Source organism: Mastigoproctus giganteus, chromosome 5 (genome assembly GCF_048544385.1).
Source record: "Mastigoproctus giganteus isolate SK-2022 chromosome 5, ASM4854438v1, whole genome shotgun sequence".
Lineage (NCBI taxonomy): Eukaryota > Metazoa > Arthropoda > Arachnida > Uropygi > Thelyphonidae > Mastigoproctus > Mastigoproctus giganteus.
Window position 1 is genome coordinate 178,572,199 of NC_143579.1, and position 15,915 is coordinate 178,588,113.

Here is a 15,915-nt window from a genome sequence, read left to right on the forward strand (position 1 = left end):
GTTTATTATTAGTAGATTTAATTCTGGCTACAAATCCAGCATTCTTTTCTATCATTGCTCCAGCACAATCAGTACATACACCAATGCAGATATTCCATTCTAGACCTTCCTTGAAAAATTCATCCACTTTCTGAAAAATATCTTAACCCGTTGTATGTCCATGTAATGCCTGACAGAATAGTAAGTCTTCATGTACCTTGCCATCATAACAATATCTGACATATGTTAACAGTAGTGCTAAGCCTGAAATATCTGTTGGTTCATCCAGCTGAATACCAAATTTGGAACTTTCTTTAATTCTTACAATAAGTTGCTGGAACTGGTCATTGCTAATTTCTGAAATTCTTTTACTGACAAAAATTCCTTTGTCATTTGACAAAGGAATTATGTAATTAATCTACATATTTTTTCCATGAATCATTTCTGTTATTTGAACTGCAATAGGCAAAATAAGATCTTCACCAATTGTATGCGGCTGGCATTAGCGTTAGCAAAGGCACATGATGCAAGAAAGCAAGCTTATATAGCATCAGCCAAAAAAAAAAAAAATGCACACCTCATTTCACCCACTTCAAATGTTTGTCTAGTTCTACCTTGAATCTACTTAAGCTATCAACTTCTACAACAGATGGAAGTTTGTTCCAGCAATCAACCACCCGCTGGCTAAAGGCAAACTTCCACACATCTATCCTATCTATCCTACTCGTTTCACCTATCCACTCGCTCCTAATGCTTGTCTAGTTCTGCCTTAAATTTATTTAGGCTATCAACTTCCACAACTCGGGATAGAAGTCTGTTCCACCAACCAACTACCCGCTGGCTAAAGGCAAATTTCTACACATCTATCCTACATCTGTTTTTCCTCAATTTGAATTTATGCCCTCTCAGGCAATTATTCTGAGCAAGATTGATTGATTGATTTGGTAGTTGTTGGCGCATCGGCTTCTGTGGCCATATTGCACCTCCCAAGGTTTTTGCAATACTTTGATCCAAGCCCGAGGCGGGAATCGAACCCGCGACCTTTGGGTTGCCGGGCAGGTACTTTACCCACTCGGCTAGCCCGGTCGGCCTCTGAGCAAGAGGAAGCATCCTTCAGCATTGAGCATGCTCAAACCATTCAAGGCTTTATACACCTCAATCAGATCACCTCGCAGGTACCTAGTCTCCATACACTGTAATTTGCAAAACTTAAGCCTTTCTTTGTAAGAGCAACCCTTTGTTCCAATCACTAATCTCAGTTGGAGAGCTTGGAGTCAGACTGCATGTGGTACGAAAAACACACCCACGGACCATAACTATTCTTATGGTTAGGGTATTGCGTTTCCTGCAATTCTGTTGCACATAAGCATAAATGTAACCAGGATAAAAGCAAAAGGACAATTTAATTATAAATATTTCATTCAATAAATACTAATTAATTTATGAATGAAAACTGCCGCCAAACATCGACAATTGGAATCCAAAAGGGAAAATTTATGCACATGTGTATTTTCAATTTTTTTTTTTTTTAACCCTTAATTTCATTAATACCCTACATCAGTGCTTCTCAAAGTGAGCGATATCGCCCCCCCCCGGGGGGGATGCGTTTGAATTATCTATGGGGGAGTTAGGCACGAAAAGGGGGCAACAGAGGGCGGATGGGGCACCATCAATGATTGGCCGTTACAAGGGTTTTATGGCTTATTTAAAAAATGCTGTGCCAAATATTACTGTTCATTGTGTCATTCACCGTAGGCATTTAGTTGCGAAAAAACTTGGTGATCAACTGCACAATTCTCTACAAACTGTTATTGCTGCTATAAACAAAATTAAAGCACATTCTTTGAATGATCATATATTTCGAAAGCTTTGTGATCAAAACAGTGAAGATTTTGAACGTTTGCTACTTCACTCTGAGGTTCGGTGGCTGTCAAAAGGCAACTGTCTCAACAGATTTTATGAACTCTTTGATACTGTTGTCGAGTTTTTTGAAGATAGGAACAACGACCTTAGTAATGACCTCAAGAAAATGAAAACTGATATTGCTTATCTTGCAGATTTATTTACTAGATTCAACTCAATGAACTTACATTTACATTTACTTACATTTACTCTTATTAAGGCGAAAACTCAAATTTCAGCATTTATTTCAAAATTAAAGCTTTTTATGCGCAACGTAGGACGACGTGAATTGTATCAATTTCCAAATCTGTTGGAAATAGAGAAAAAAGAAAAAACTGCTGATGAAACTACTAACTTTTTGTAATTATCTAGAAATGTTGCACAGGGATATGCAGGAAAGGTTCGAAGATCTCCTTAATTTGAAAATTCCAGATTGGGTTATAAATCTGGAATTTTTTAAATAATGACGATGGTGAACGTTTTGTAGAAGAAGAATTGATTGAGTTACAAAATGAAGTTGAACTGAAGCCAAAATTTCAAAATTCATATCAGGAATTTTGGTTACAAAAGAAAATCCCTGACCATTATCCTGCATTGTGGGGTAAAAAAAAAAATAAGTAAAAGAAATAAGTAAAAAAGAAATAAGTAAAAAAAATTACTTATTTCTTTTCCAACATCGTATCTAGTCGAAACCGGTTTCAGTGCTGTATCTCAATTGCTGACAAAACAAAGAAATTGTCTGGATGTTGTTAAACGTGGCGATTCACGACTTCTACTTACAGATATTAAACCTAATATTGATAAGCTAATAAATCTCCACCAAGCTCATTCATCGCATTAAATATTAAAATATAATTAACTATTTCCATTAATATCATGACATTTATGTAATTAACTTTAATTTTTATGACTTAATTTAAGTGACAATAACTGTCTATTTATATAGTTGTAATTTTTTACGAAGAAGGAATAAAGTGCAGTAAATAGTTTTCTTTATAATTCATACACATACATGCAGGGCTGCATTTACGTTTTTGGAGGCAAACAGACAAATATTCATTTCAGTTATTTAGCTTCACTTTATATTGGTGGACTAAAAAAAAAGCCCTGGCGAGGGCTTTTTTTAGGGGGGGGCGGTGATCCAAAAAAGTTTGAGAAGCACTGCCCTACATGAATAAAATACTTCCATTTTCAATTTCACAAAACTCAGAGTAGAGTTAGTATAACGTCTGTCGGTGAAAGGGGCTGAAAACAGACTGTGGTAAGACATGTTTTCTAAAATATGCTCACTCACCTCACCATTCCCGGCCCACTTTCCATTATACACTCCAGGATTTCTTCTTTCTAGACCAAGTTCTTTTAAAAAACAATACCGAGGCTCATCAATTAAATAGCTAGTAGAAGCACTGGCCATTGTCCGTAACCTAAGTACACTTTTCCAAGACACAGCTCGGGATAACTTCACAAGTAAAAACAACATCACAACTTCCCTACAAGCACACTCTATCAGGCCATTTAACACTGTGGAACATTTCTACCACACACTTAACTTTTATTACCAGCATCATCTTACAGATATAAATGATAAGAAAAAAGCCAAAGCCTTTTCATTATCAAAGCAGTACGCGTAGGTATATAAATTTCCGAAAGATAAGTCTTATTGTATTTGAAGTTCGGCCCAGACATGAAACACGAATAATTATACAAGACGTGACAAAAATAAATAAATAAAATATCCACCACCAATATAGTTTATTAATAAAATTATCTAAATTTATAATTCGGAATGTACAGTATATCAATTTTTTTTACAATAGATGACGCTTTGTTCGCAAACGCACAAGGTCTGTTCATCTGCTGTTTAATCTAATATCTTAGCCAGAGTAGTAACATACTAATCTGTGGTTTAAGCAGCAATGAACGTTGTTTATTAATTTTTTTGATATTTTGAATAAAGATTAATAAAATTAAAAAAGATCAATAACAAAATCTATAATACAATATAAATTATATTATAGATATTATTCTGTTTACAAAATTTTATTCTAATTTTTATTTATGTTTATGCTTTCTCTTGTGGTTTACGTCAGAAATGAAGAAAATGTTGCTACTTTTCTTGCAATCCTGACCGTTGACACCTAAAGAGGTGCCAGTTTTGTAAGCTGTGTGGCAACATCCTTATTTTTTCAATTTTGTTATTATTTATTTCTTATTATGCATCTTTTATTTGTTATCTTCTATTTCCCTTCTATCCTCCTCCTCCTCTTCTCTTCTCTTCTCTCTCTCTATTTCCCTCACTTTCTTTACTTATTTCTATTATTCTTTTTCCCTTTATTGTCCATGCTCTGCTTAGGTTTAGCATTTGTTGTCTTTGACTGCACTAAGATTGCTTCCTCATTTCTCTATCTATTTATTTCCATTTTCTACATTCTTATTTACATTTTCTTGTTATTCTATTCAACATACATAAATAGATAAATCTATAGTCATTGTCAATCTCCACTGCCGGCAGTGCCGGATTAAGGCACGGGCTAGCAGGGCACTTGCACGGGGCACCAAATTTTAAAAATCATGGGAAAAAAAAAAAAAAAAAATATATATATATATATATATATCCTTAGTAAAGGGGAGAGCCGAAAACTCTTTCTGCCTGGGGCCCAAAAATACCTTGGTCTGGCACTGATTGCAGGATGAAGGCCTCCTCAACAAGTCACGTTGAAGGAATGGACCAGTTAGGGGCTTGAACCCTAGTCTACTCAAGGAGCTTGTCCTACACATCGAATGTTTCAATTAAAAAGGCACCGGGGGTGTATCTCACTTATTTTTAGGTTTAGGTTATTGGTCTTATTTTTACACTTAGCTGCTTTTTTCTTTTCTTTATTTTATTTTTTTTTTTTTTTGTCATATTTGAGCTGAAATTGATTACCGTTTAGATTTTACTATTTCTAAATTTAAATTTTGCGTAATCAGTTTACTTTTTCTGAATAGAAAGTCGTTCCCAGTGTTTGGTTTAGTCCAAAAACATCATCGGTGTACTTCTGAAAAGAACGTAAACATTTTATTTGGAAAAAAAAAAAAAGAAAAAAATACACAACGATTGTATGTGATCGTCGCTTTTCAATAGGCGCGTTTACCTGCGTCCAATAGTTGGTCATACAAGGAGCGTAATTGTGCAAATAATGACAAAAGAAATAACATTCAAAACAATTATTTAAAAATAATAAATTCAGGGGAGGAAAGCAGCTTCTAATTCAGAAAGTTGCTACAACTTTCTGAATTAGAAGATTTTGGGGAAAAATGCGCAGTATAAATTCAATCTCAGAAAATATACAGGGTGATTCAGAAGGAACAGTAAATATTTTAGAAGGCTATAGTATCGATTATTCTGAGTGAAAAAGCTCATATAAACGTGTACTGTGGGGGGGGGGGGGGTATTTTAGAAAATGTTATTTTATATATTTGGTTATATTTATTATTTCCCCTTTTAACAACTCCCCTTTATAATAACTCCCCACTTGCGCATCTGACTATACTTTACAGAAAATTTCCAAGTTCTAGGGGAAAATCTCCTTGATGAGTTTAATTCCCTTTGGATAGGCTTTTTCTCAGAATAACAAAGAGACACACAAATGTTGTATAATAAAAATACAGTTTATTGGACACTTTTACATAGATACATCAAACAAAAGAAATCTATTAAACTCATGACCAAATAGATTTAATTTCATCTTCTTATAACAGAATGTAAATGAGCAAAGTAATTTGCCTATTGAGCAAACTCAAGGAGGGCTATTTCCTTTACATAAATCATAAACAACTATCTCCTCTTTTAAACTAACAAAATGTTTCTATTTCCTTACTCCTGAGTTCAATTGACTTTCAAAGAATCTATTAACATTCTCCTTTCATTACAAAACAATTCCTACTCCAAATTGATAAAGCTCCGATACTCTTAATTTCAGTATAAATCATTACTCTGTTTTCTAACAGATTATAGCCTACAACCTTCTCTAATCTAGGTAATTATTACTATCAAATTTCTACAATTAACTACTTGCACATTCGGGGGTTACTGACATCCGTCTATCCCCTTCCAAAATTCATACTTAGTCATTCACTTATTTAACCAAATATTAACAAGTATCAATCACATCAAAAATTTTATATCTATTCCCTTCCAAAATTTATCTATATGTATATTGACTTGCCCTGGGTAATGTCCTTCAGTCCATAACATTCACTAACTTATTCATTACAATAAAGTACTACTTATACATATGTGTTCAATCAAAAGTTCTGATAAATTGGTTATCGAGTGCCTATAGTCGGTGTGATGTTGAGAGTACTTAAGCAAACTAATCACTTACTTACATAACTTGGCAGACTTCACAGTACATCCTTCTCTAAGCGAGTAGGGGATTCTTTCTATCTGGGTCGCATCTCACAATCACTGGGGGAGTTCGATATAAGATACTGGATTCCTTCCTGGGTACCTTTTTTATTTCTTTATGGACGCATTAATTTCATCTGATCAGAATGGCTGTACTCTTTTTGCCCGGCTTCGGATTTCATCAGCTCCAGCGTACTTGCTCTCAGAATATCAGGCAATCTCGTTCCTTCATAATGGAGTTGACTCCTTCTCATCTACTTTAAGGATCTTGAAAATTTTTCCCTCTTTTCTATGGCACGTGTTCATCTCTCACTTCAAAACTCAGTCTACTTTTGACTGACTGTCTGACCGACTTCTGCACCTCAACTTCATCTTTCCACTTACTCGACTGCCTCTCTCACTAACTTATTAGATTAACGACTTAACTGTTCACTTAAAGCTTATCTCCCCCTCATACTGACTACACATTAAAACTTAGCCACTTTTCTCCACCGGCTACTCTATCTAAAAGAACTCATTCCTTTCTTTTCTTCTCCAACTCTCATCTTACTGCCCCACTCACTGACACTGACCCACTGTCATCTTACTGCCCAACTCACTGACACTGACCCCCTCTCATCTTACTGCCGAACTCACTGACCCTCCCTCACTCTCTCTCTGTCCGTCTCCATCCACAAATTTTTCTTCTCAGTTTTCCACGCCTTCCTACAGTGGTTCTCCCAATCTCCTCCTTCCTATATTCATTTTTATCCTTTCATTTGTTGGCAGGTCAGCCAGCCCTGTGGCACGTGATTCACAATACCCCTCTCCCTTTTTTTTTCCTACCTGTTGACATCCGTTGAGCTCTTTCATGTAGGCCGAATGCATCAAAACAACTCCTTCTGGGTCATCACAGCTTGTCTCAAAAGCACTACAGACAAACCACAAATGTGTCACTGGAGACCATCGCGTCTATTTTTAGAGGCTTGTGTGTGCGTTTAGCCATATGCGTTTCCGGTGCGTGACCCCTCATAAACTTGTTGCGCCGTACCACCTGCTGGGCTTGCTATAGTATTTTCCGTCAGTTTTCTGTTTTGACGGATGCAAGGCTAATTTTTCTGTTTTTCGTTCTTCCTACCTTTTAAGTTTTACAATCCTTACTGGATAATTCTTGTTTATTGAACTGACGCTATTAACATTTCTCCCAACGGCAAGAATCCAAAAAGGAAAACTAACTTCAGAAGTCAAAAAAATATATTTTATTTTTGTAAGATTTTCAGATCTTACAATTGCCGCTCCTCTCCCAAAAAAAAAATTATACCTGTGTAAAATTTTTTTTTCCATTTTTTTTTTTTTTTTTTTTTTTTTTTCTATACTCCATCACCTTCCCTGGAATTTAACCACCTACATCTATTTACATCACTTTAATATACAACCACTTATTATACACTACCTTCTGATGCCAAATATTTACAATTATATACAAGTACATTAATTAAATGTATATTTTGGGCTTTACTAAAACTATTCCCATCCCATGTACTCATCAATTAATCCTCCCACTAAATATAATTGCTGGAGTCTGTTTGATTCTTTCAGTTTAATTGCCCTTTCTGCACTGTGATTCGCAAGTCCTTCTTTCCACTGTCCTGCTACTCCCGTTTGAGGTTTCCTATTTTTATTTTCTAGTCTCCCTTCCCTTTGAGATATTATTTGCCCTGAATTTTGCCTAACCTTCTCTGTTAATTCTACTAATTCCACATTCACTATTTTGTTTTCTGCTTGTTGCCTTGTTCCGTCATTTTCTCTAATTCTTCTCTTTCTCCTTAATCTTCTTAATTCTTCCTGCGCAATCAGAACTTTTGACTCGTTCTTTGCACTTGCCTCTCATTGCCTTTCCTTATGTTTCTTTTCGCTTCCACCACTGCAGTCGGTGTCTTACATTTATCATCATTTTCTCTCATCTGATAACCAACTTTGATCCTATGGGATCTACTTTCGTTTTCGCTTGGCCTGGATTTTAGGTTTGCTGGTCTCCATGGATAGAACCGACCTCTGTTCAGTTTCCATTCCTTTCTTGGGTCAACAGCTTTGTATTCATCTCTGTGATGTACTCTTCTTGCTGGGCAAAATCTAGCTATATGCCCAATTCTGTTACACCTATAACACTTGACTTGACTTGGATGATTCCATTTATGTCCTAGGGTGGCCACAACTATTGGTTCTCTATTTATAAACTCACTTCTATGTGTGTGTGGCTTCCTCCTTGTGCTGCCTGATTTATTGCTCCTTTTTTCACATGAATTATTTTTCCAGCATTTAAGATGCAGAGCATTCATGCTTATATGCTGCCTTTGATTTGTGCCCCTGTTGTGACAGTATTCATTTCTGCTCGCGTGATGCCTATCTCTGTACCAGCACTCCCTCGCCCAGTGATTGCTTCGCCCGCATATGTAGCATTTCTTTCCATATCTTTCTTGCCTAACTTCTTTGACTTCCTCTTTCTTTATTTGTTTCTTGGTATTAAATTCTTCTAATAACTTGTTTAATTTGGCTTCCACCCCTGCGATCTGTTTCTCTAAACCTTCTAACCTTCTCTCACCTCCCTTATCCCTACTATTTTCGGGTTTTGTTTCCCCTTCGGATACTAATATGTTAACGTCCTTTCTAGTGTTCCCCCTACCGTGAAAATCTAGTTTCTGCTCTTCGATGGCTAGTTCTGCCGCTTCTGCTAAGGATTTTGGCTTTCTCCTTAGTATCTCTCGCCTATATCTTTCTCTAATTCCCGATAAAAACTGGTCCATTAGAATTTTATCGAAGGCGCCATTTTCATTTTCGGAAACTTCGGTGTTTAGTTTAATTGTTCTAAACTTCTTATAGTATTCTTCCACGGTTTCGCGACTGGTTTGTGTTATGTTGCTTAGCCTATTGATTCCTTCCAGCAAGGTAATTTTCTCAGAGAATAGCTTTCTTAATATTTTCTCGAATTGTTCGAGAGTTTCAACTTCTGTGGACTGCTTAGTTTCTAAATATTTTCTCTGTGCTGCGCCTTCTAATTTAAACTCGGCCATAGTGACTATCTCTAATTCTGTTAGCCCCTCCTTTTCTTTTATCATTATCAGTTTACGCAGGAAATAGTCTACACTTTCCGATGGTTCGCCCCTAAAAACTTTTAAGAACTTACTTAATCTAAGGGATCCATTATTGTTACTCACTATGCTAGAACTTGTTTCCACTGATTCTTCCCTTCCATTATTTTCTGTTCTTTCCCTGTCCCTACTGCTATGTGCCCTTCTTGTAGCCATCTTTAATTTAATTGACAAATTAATTAACAGTAATATAATTGCCCTTTTTAAGTTTAATCTGTCCTAAATGCTTATCTCTTAGCCTAATAATGAATTCCTATACACTTAATTACTCCTAATGCTTCAATATTCCTTTCTTTATATTCACCTTTATCTACTCAATCCAAGTTCAATCTGTGATCAATTCACTAATACATAATTAAACGTGTTTCAATGTTTAACACTTTAAATCTATAAATTTCTTATCTTAGCAAATTTATCTGATGATCAATCCAATACCACATAAATAATCAAACTCAATACTTAACTTTTTATCTCCACCATTATTTACCTTAATATTTTTCAACCAATAATCAATTTTATATTAAACAACAATTCTAAATCGATATGATATGTATTCTGGCTCGCCAGCTGAATTTTTTTCTCAGTTTCAGCAACTGGGCTTAACTTATTTCCTTGCTATTCTGGTACACTGCCTTCCGTTTGGGAATTATATCCTGGCTGGCTCGCCAATTGTGGGGGGGGGGGGGTATTTTAGAAAATGTTATTTTATATATTTGGTTATATTTATTATTTCCCCTTTTAACAACTCCCCTTTATAATAACTCCCCACTTGCGCATCTGACTATACTTTACAGAAAATTTCCAAGTTCTAGGGGAAAATCTCCTTGATGAGTTTAATTCCCTTTGGATAGGCTTTTTCTCAGAATAACAAAGAGACACACAAATGTTGTATAATAAAAATACAGTTTATTGGACACTTTTACATAGATACATCAAACAAAAGAAATCTATTAAACTCATGACCAAATAGATTTAATTTCATCTTCTTATAACAGAATGTAAATGAGCAAAGTAATTTGCCTATTGAGCAAACTCAAGGAGGGCTATTTCCTTTACATAAATCATAAACAACTATCTCCTCTTTTAAACTAACAAAATGTTTCTATTTCCTTACTCCTGAGTTCAATTGACCTTCAAAGAATCTATTAACATTCTCCTTTCATTACAAAACAATTCCTACTCCAAATTGATAAAGCTCCGATACTCTTAATTTCAGTATAAATCATTACTCTGTTTTCTAACAGATTATAGCCTACAACCTTCTCTAATCTAGGTAATTATTACTATCAAATTTCTACAATTAACTACTTGCACATTCGGGGGTTACTGACATCCGTCTATCCCCTTCCAAAATTCATACTTAGTCATTCACTTATTTAACCAAATATTAACAAGTATCAATCACATCAAAAATTTTATATCTATTCCCTTCCAAAATTTATCTATATGTATATTGACTTGCCCTGGGTAATGTCCTTCAGTCCATAACATTCACTAACTTATTCATTACAATAAAGTACTACTTATACATATGTGTTCAATCAAAAGTTCTGATAAATTGGTTATCGAGTGCCTATAGTCGGTGTGATGTTGAGAGTACTTAAGCAAACTAATCACTTACTTACATAACTTGGCAGACTTCACAGTACATCCTTCTCTAAGCGAGTAGGGGATTCTTTCTATCTGGGTCGCATCTCACAATCACTGGGGGAGTTCGATATAAGATACTGGATTCCTTCCTGGGTACCTTTTTTATTTCTTTATGGACGCATTAATTTCATCTGATCAGAATGGCTGTACTCTTTTTGCCCGGCTTCGGATTTCATCAGCTCCAGCGTACTTGCTCTCAGAATATCAGGCAATCTCGTTCCTTCCTAATGGAGTTGACTCCTTCTCATCTACTTTAAGGATCTTGAAAATTTTTCCCTCTTTTCTATGGCACGTGTTCATCTCTCACTTCAAAACTCAGTCTACTTTTGACTGACTGTCTGACCGACTTCTGCACCTCAACTTCATCTTTCCACTTACTCGACTGCCTCTCTCACTAACTTATTAGATTAACGACTTAACTGTTCACTTAAAGCTTATCTCCCCCTCATACTGACTACACATTAAAACGTAGCCACTTTTCTCCACCGGCTACTCTATCTAAAAGAACTCATTCCTTTCTTTTCTTCTCCAACTCTCATCTTACTGCCCCACTCACTGACACTGACCCACTGTCATCTTACTGCCCAACTCACTGACACTGACCCCCTCTCATCTTACTGCCGAACTCACTGACCCTCCCTCACTCTCTCTCTGTCCGTCTCCATCCACAAATTTTTCTTCTCAGTTTTCCACGCCTTCCTACAGTGGTTCTCCCAATCTCCTCCTTCCTATATTCATTTTTATCCTTTCATTTGTTGGCAGGTCAGCCAGCCCTGTGGCACGTGATTCACAATACCCCTCTCCCTTTTTTTTTCCTACCTGTTGACATCCGTTGAGCTCTTTCATGTAGGCCGAATGCATCAAAACAACTCCTTCTGGGTCATCACAGCTTGTCTCAAAAGCACTACAGACAAACCACAAATGTGTCACTGGAGACCATCGCGTCTATTTTTAGAGGCTTGTGTGTGCGTTTAGCCATATGCGTTTCCGGTGCGTGACCCCTCATAAACTTGTTGCGCCGTACCACCTGCTGGGCTTGCTATAGTATTTTCCGTCAGTTTTCTGTTTTGACGGATGCAAGGCTAATTTTTCTGTTTTTCGTTCTTCCTACCTTTTAAGTTTTACAATCCTTACTGGATAATTCTTGTTTATTGAACTGACGCTATTAACATTTCTCCCAACGGCAAGAATCCAAAAAGGAAAACTAACTTCAGAAGTCAAAAAAATATATTTTATTTTTGTAAGATTTTCAGATCTTACAGTACAATTCTCAATGGATATGGAGATACTGTTTGAAACTGGCGCGCAGAAAGCCATTTATGAGAGGTATTAAAGAGCGAGAAATGACTTATTGTTTCTATTTATTAACTTTTTGAATGATACAAAACACAAATAATTGACAAATTTTTTACAGTTCACAATAAATTTTTGAAAATCCACCGCAGTCCACAATGCATTTTGCAACTCTTGTGGTAATATGACGTATTGCTCTTCTGAGATCGTCTTGGTGTTCCTTTATGAGGGCAGCAGTATCCAAATTGTAATGTTCACGTTATGTTCGCCATACTCTTTTTTGTGGAACACCGATAAGCGTAGAAATACTTCGTGTTCTAATTGTAGGACAATGTTCTATCGACTGAAGAATGTGTTCTATTTCATCCAGTTTTGTTCATTTGCACGTTCAGAAGAAATATAAGCACTGGGAACTGTACCAGTCTCACGCAGTTTGGTGTAAACGCTCTTGAACCCGGTATTCTGCAGTTAGGAAACCGTCGACGGTGTTCTATACAAACAGCAGTAGCACTTCCACCACAAAAAATGGTAGACAAACACCATATTCAGCGTCTGTGAAGATGTGCGGCATTCTTAACAAAAGATATCCTTAGTAAAGGAGAGAACCGAACAGAGTTAAGTTATAACAGAGTCAAGTTATGTGACCAAGAAGTGGTCACATCTGATTCAGGGAGCTGTGCGCCCCAGTTTCAAACAGTTGTATTTCCATATCCATTGAGAATTAGACAAATGTTTATATAAATTTTTTTACTCAGAATAGTCGATACTATAACCTCCCAAAATAGCATTAGCATTAGCATTAGTAGAGGCATATGATGCAAGAAAGCAAGCTTATGCAGCTATTTACTATTTACTGTTCCTCCTGAATCACCCTGTACAAAATATATAAAAAAAAAAATGATAAATGAAACGGGAATGGATGTTTGGGTGCTTAAATTTGCGATTTTAGCTATTTGTATCAAAGATAACTTATCATTTTCAGTGAATGCAAAATCGGATCGAAAATAACAATCCTTCACTTCTTTCTTATTTTGAACTTGTTTTGTATCTTATTTTGAACCAATCTAACTGTATAATTGCGATTAGCCGGTCAATGTGCATAAGCTCCGCTCTGCCACTGCCACCTTAAAACATGTTTTTAAGGTGGCGGTGGCCAACACGCTGCCAGGTTACACTTAAAAAACTCATTCATACCCAGAGGCGGATTTAACGGCGGGCGCACCGGGCGCGCGCCCTGGGCCCCGACTTCTGAAGGGCCCACGCAAAACTCCAACAAATTAGTTGAACTAATATGCTCAACTATTTGTTCAAAACTTTGTGATTATTATTATGCTATTATTAATTATATTATACATATATTATATTCAAATTTTATTGGAAATAAAACATTAATAGTACATAATATTTTTTATTTATTTAAAAAAATGGTTAACATGTATTTTTATTTTCCCTGTCTCTCTCTTTTTTTTTAAGGGACCCAATATCTTCTTCTGCGCCTGGGGCCTCAACCGATCTTAATCCGCTACTGTTCATACCGGTTTCTTCGTGATGAAGCTCGTGGCATATTTGTTGCCTGGACGTATATCTGCGCGGTAGCACAGTGGCATCGTCACCGTTCTCCCTACACTGGGTGGAAAAGGCCCGGGTTCAAATCCCGTAGATGACGCGAGTTACTTTTGTGGGCCTTTTTCACTCCGTGGCTGAGTGAGTTAGTCGGTCTCAGCCAGACCGACTAACTCCGGCTGATACCGCACAGTTAGTCGGTCTCAGCCGGAGAAAGCAAGGTTTTTTTCCCCAAGAAACTGGAGGTTTTCGTCTAGCAGAGCAGGCAAATGGACCAGAGAACATACGCAATTTACAGATATATTACACACGAGTATATGAATTAACTTTCCGGGTGACCTGTAATAGTTTAGTGAAAAAATGATGCAAAAAAGCAAGCATATACAGCAAAAAAAAAAAAAAAAAATTTCATTTTTACCTATCCATCCCTTCCAACAGTTTGTCATGTAGGCTTTCCTTGAATTTATCAAGCTATCCACTTCCACAACATTAGACGGAAGTTTGTTCCAGCAAACAGCCACTAGTTAGCTAGTGGCTGTTTGAATCCCATCTTGCTGATGGGATTGAAAGACTTATATACCTCAATCAGAATCGCCTGGCAGATGCCTAGTTTCCAGGCGCTGCAGTTTGCAGAACTGAAGCATTTCTTGGAGCGTACTCCCTTTTTCCCCTTCACCAATCACGTTTCCGCTCTCTGTACTCGCTCCAGAAGCTCTATAATCTTCTTAAAATGAGGCCTCCAGACTTGTATGTGGTTCTTAAGATGTGGCTTGCCTTATACATTGGAACAATCATCTCCTTGTCCCTGCTGAAAAGTAAGTTTCTGTACATCACAGACAAAACCTTATATGCTGTCCGCACTGCTCAGAGAATTTCATATCTGACTGCACAATTATCCTCAGTTCTTTTTCAATTTACACCTCCCTGCCGGGTGTAGTATCACACAGTTGGTACTTTAACCTGGGATTACTGCTACTCATATGCAGTATTTTGCAATTGTCAATGTCAAATCTTAGTACCATTTCTCAGCCCAACCGCCTAATTTTTCTAATCTTGTTGCAGTAACATATTCGCATTATAGCCACTAATCACCTGCAAACGTTTGTACCATCTGCAAACTTCGACATTAAACCTGGTATACTTTCATGGATATCATTTATAAATACAGAAAGCAATAATGGGCCCAACATCGAATCTTGGATGACTCCACTAATAACATTAGTACATAAAAGCAGTGCTCGTTGATAACAACTCTGCTCTGTCTTTTCTCCCACTCAACCATCCTTTTATCCATAGTAGTAACTTGTCCTTAATGCCACAATGCTCCAATTTGTACAGCAGTGTATTATGTCTAAAAGGCTGTAATGTTAATTGCATGTATTCTTTGATCTGTTTTTTGGGGACGAAAAACGCTACTTTTGTAAATAAAAAAACATGCAACTTCTCTGAGAATGACAAACTCAGCCACTTCGTGGAAAAAAAGCCCACAAAAATTCTTCCCGTTATTTGAACTTACGCGTTTGGAGGAAGACACTGATTATAACCACCGTGCTACTTGCGAGGTCACTATGGGTACAAATGACAAAATCTTTGTGATATTTATTATTTATTTATTATTATTATTATTAGCCATATGGTGCAAGGAAGCGTGAGCCTTATGCTACACTAGCCAAAAAAAATTTCTGAGTTACTCTGAGAAACCGATCTATCGTTGCAATGATGAAAGACAGACAGATCACTTATGATGCTCTCCTTTAGAACGCGATAGCGTTCTCAGTTCAGAAAGGTGAGTATGTATAGTCTCTCTTAACAGTATTACTACTGAAATCAGTCAAATATAGGGGAAATCTATGATAGGTTTTATTTTTTTCACACCAGACCTTTCTCCCTTGCAAAAATCAACCATTAGAGTGCTGATTTTTGTAATCTCGCTCTCAAACAAAATTGTGTTTACAAAATAGTTTTTAGAACTGATTTGGAGAGTAGAAAATAAATATCTGATTGGTTATA

At 36.5% G+C, this 15,915-nt stretch overlaps 1 protein-coding gene across 1 annotated transcript in view; it reads right to left on the reverse strand.

Annotated features, from left to right (window-relative positions):
* Nucleotides 1–3,556, reverse strand: part of Aldh7A1 (aldehyde dehydrogenase 7 family member A1) — a 78,184-nt gene extending 74,628 nt beyond the window's left edge. Inside the window, exon 1 of the mRNA XM_090374278.1 lies at nt 3,176–3,556. Coding sequence (XP_090230404.1) covers nt 3,176–3,361 — 186 coding nt within the window. The 5' untranslated portion in view covers nt 3,362–3,556. The remainder of the gene's footprint in view (nt 1–3,175) is intronic.
* Between the last annotated feature and the right edge of the window lie 12,359 nt (nt 3,557–15,915).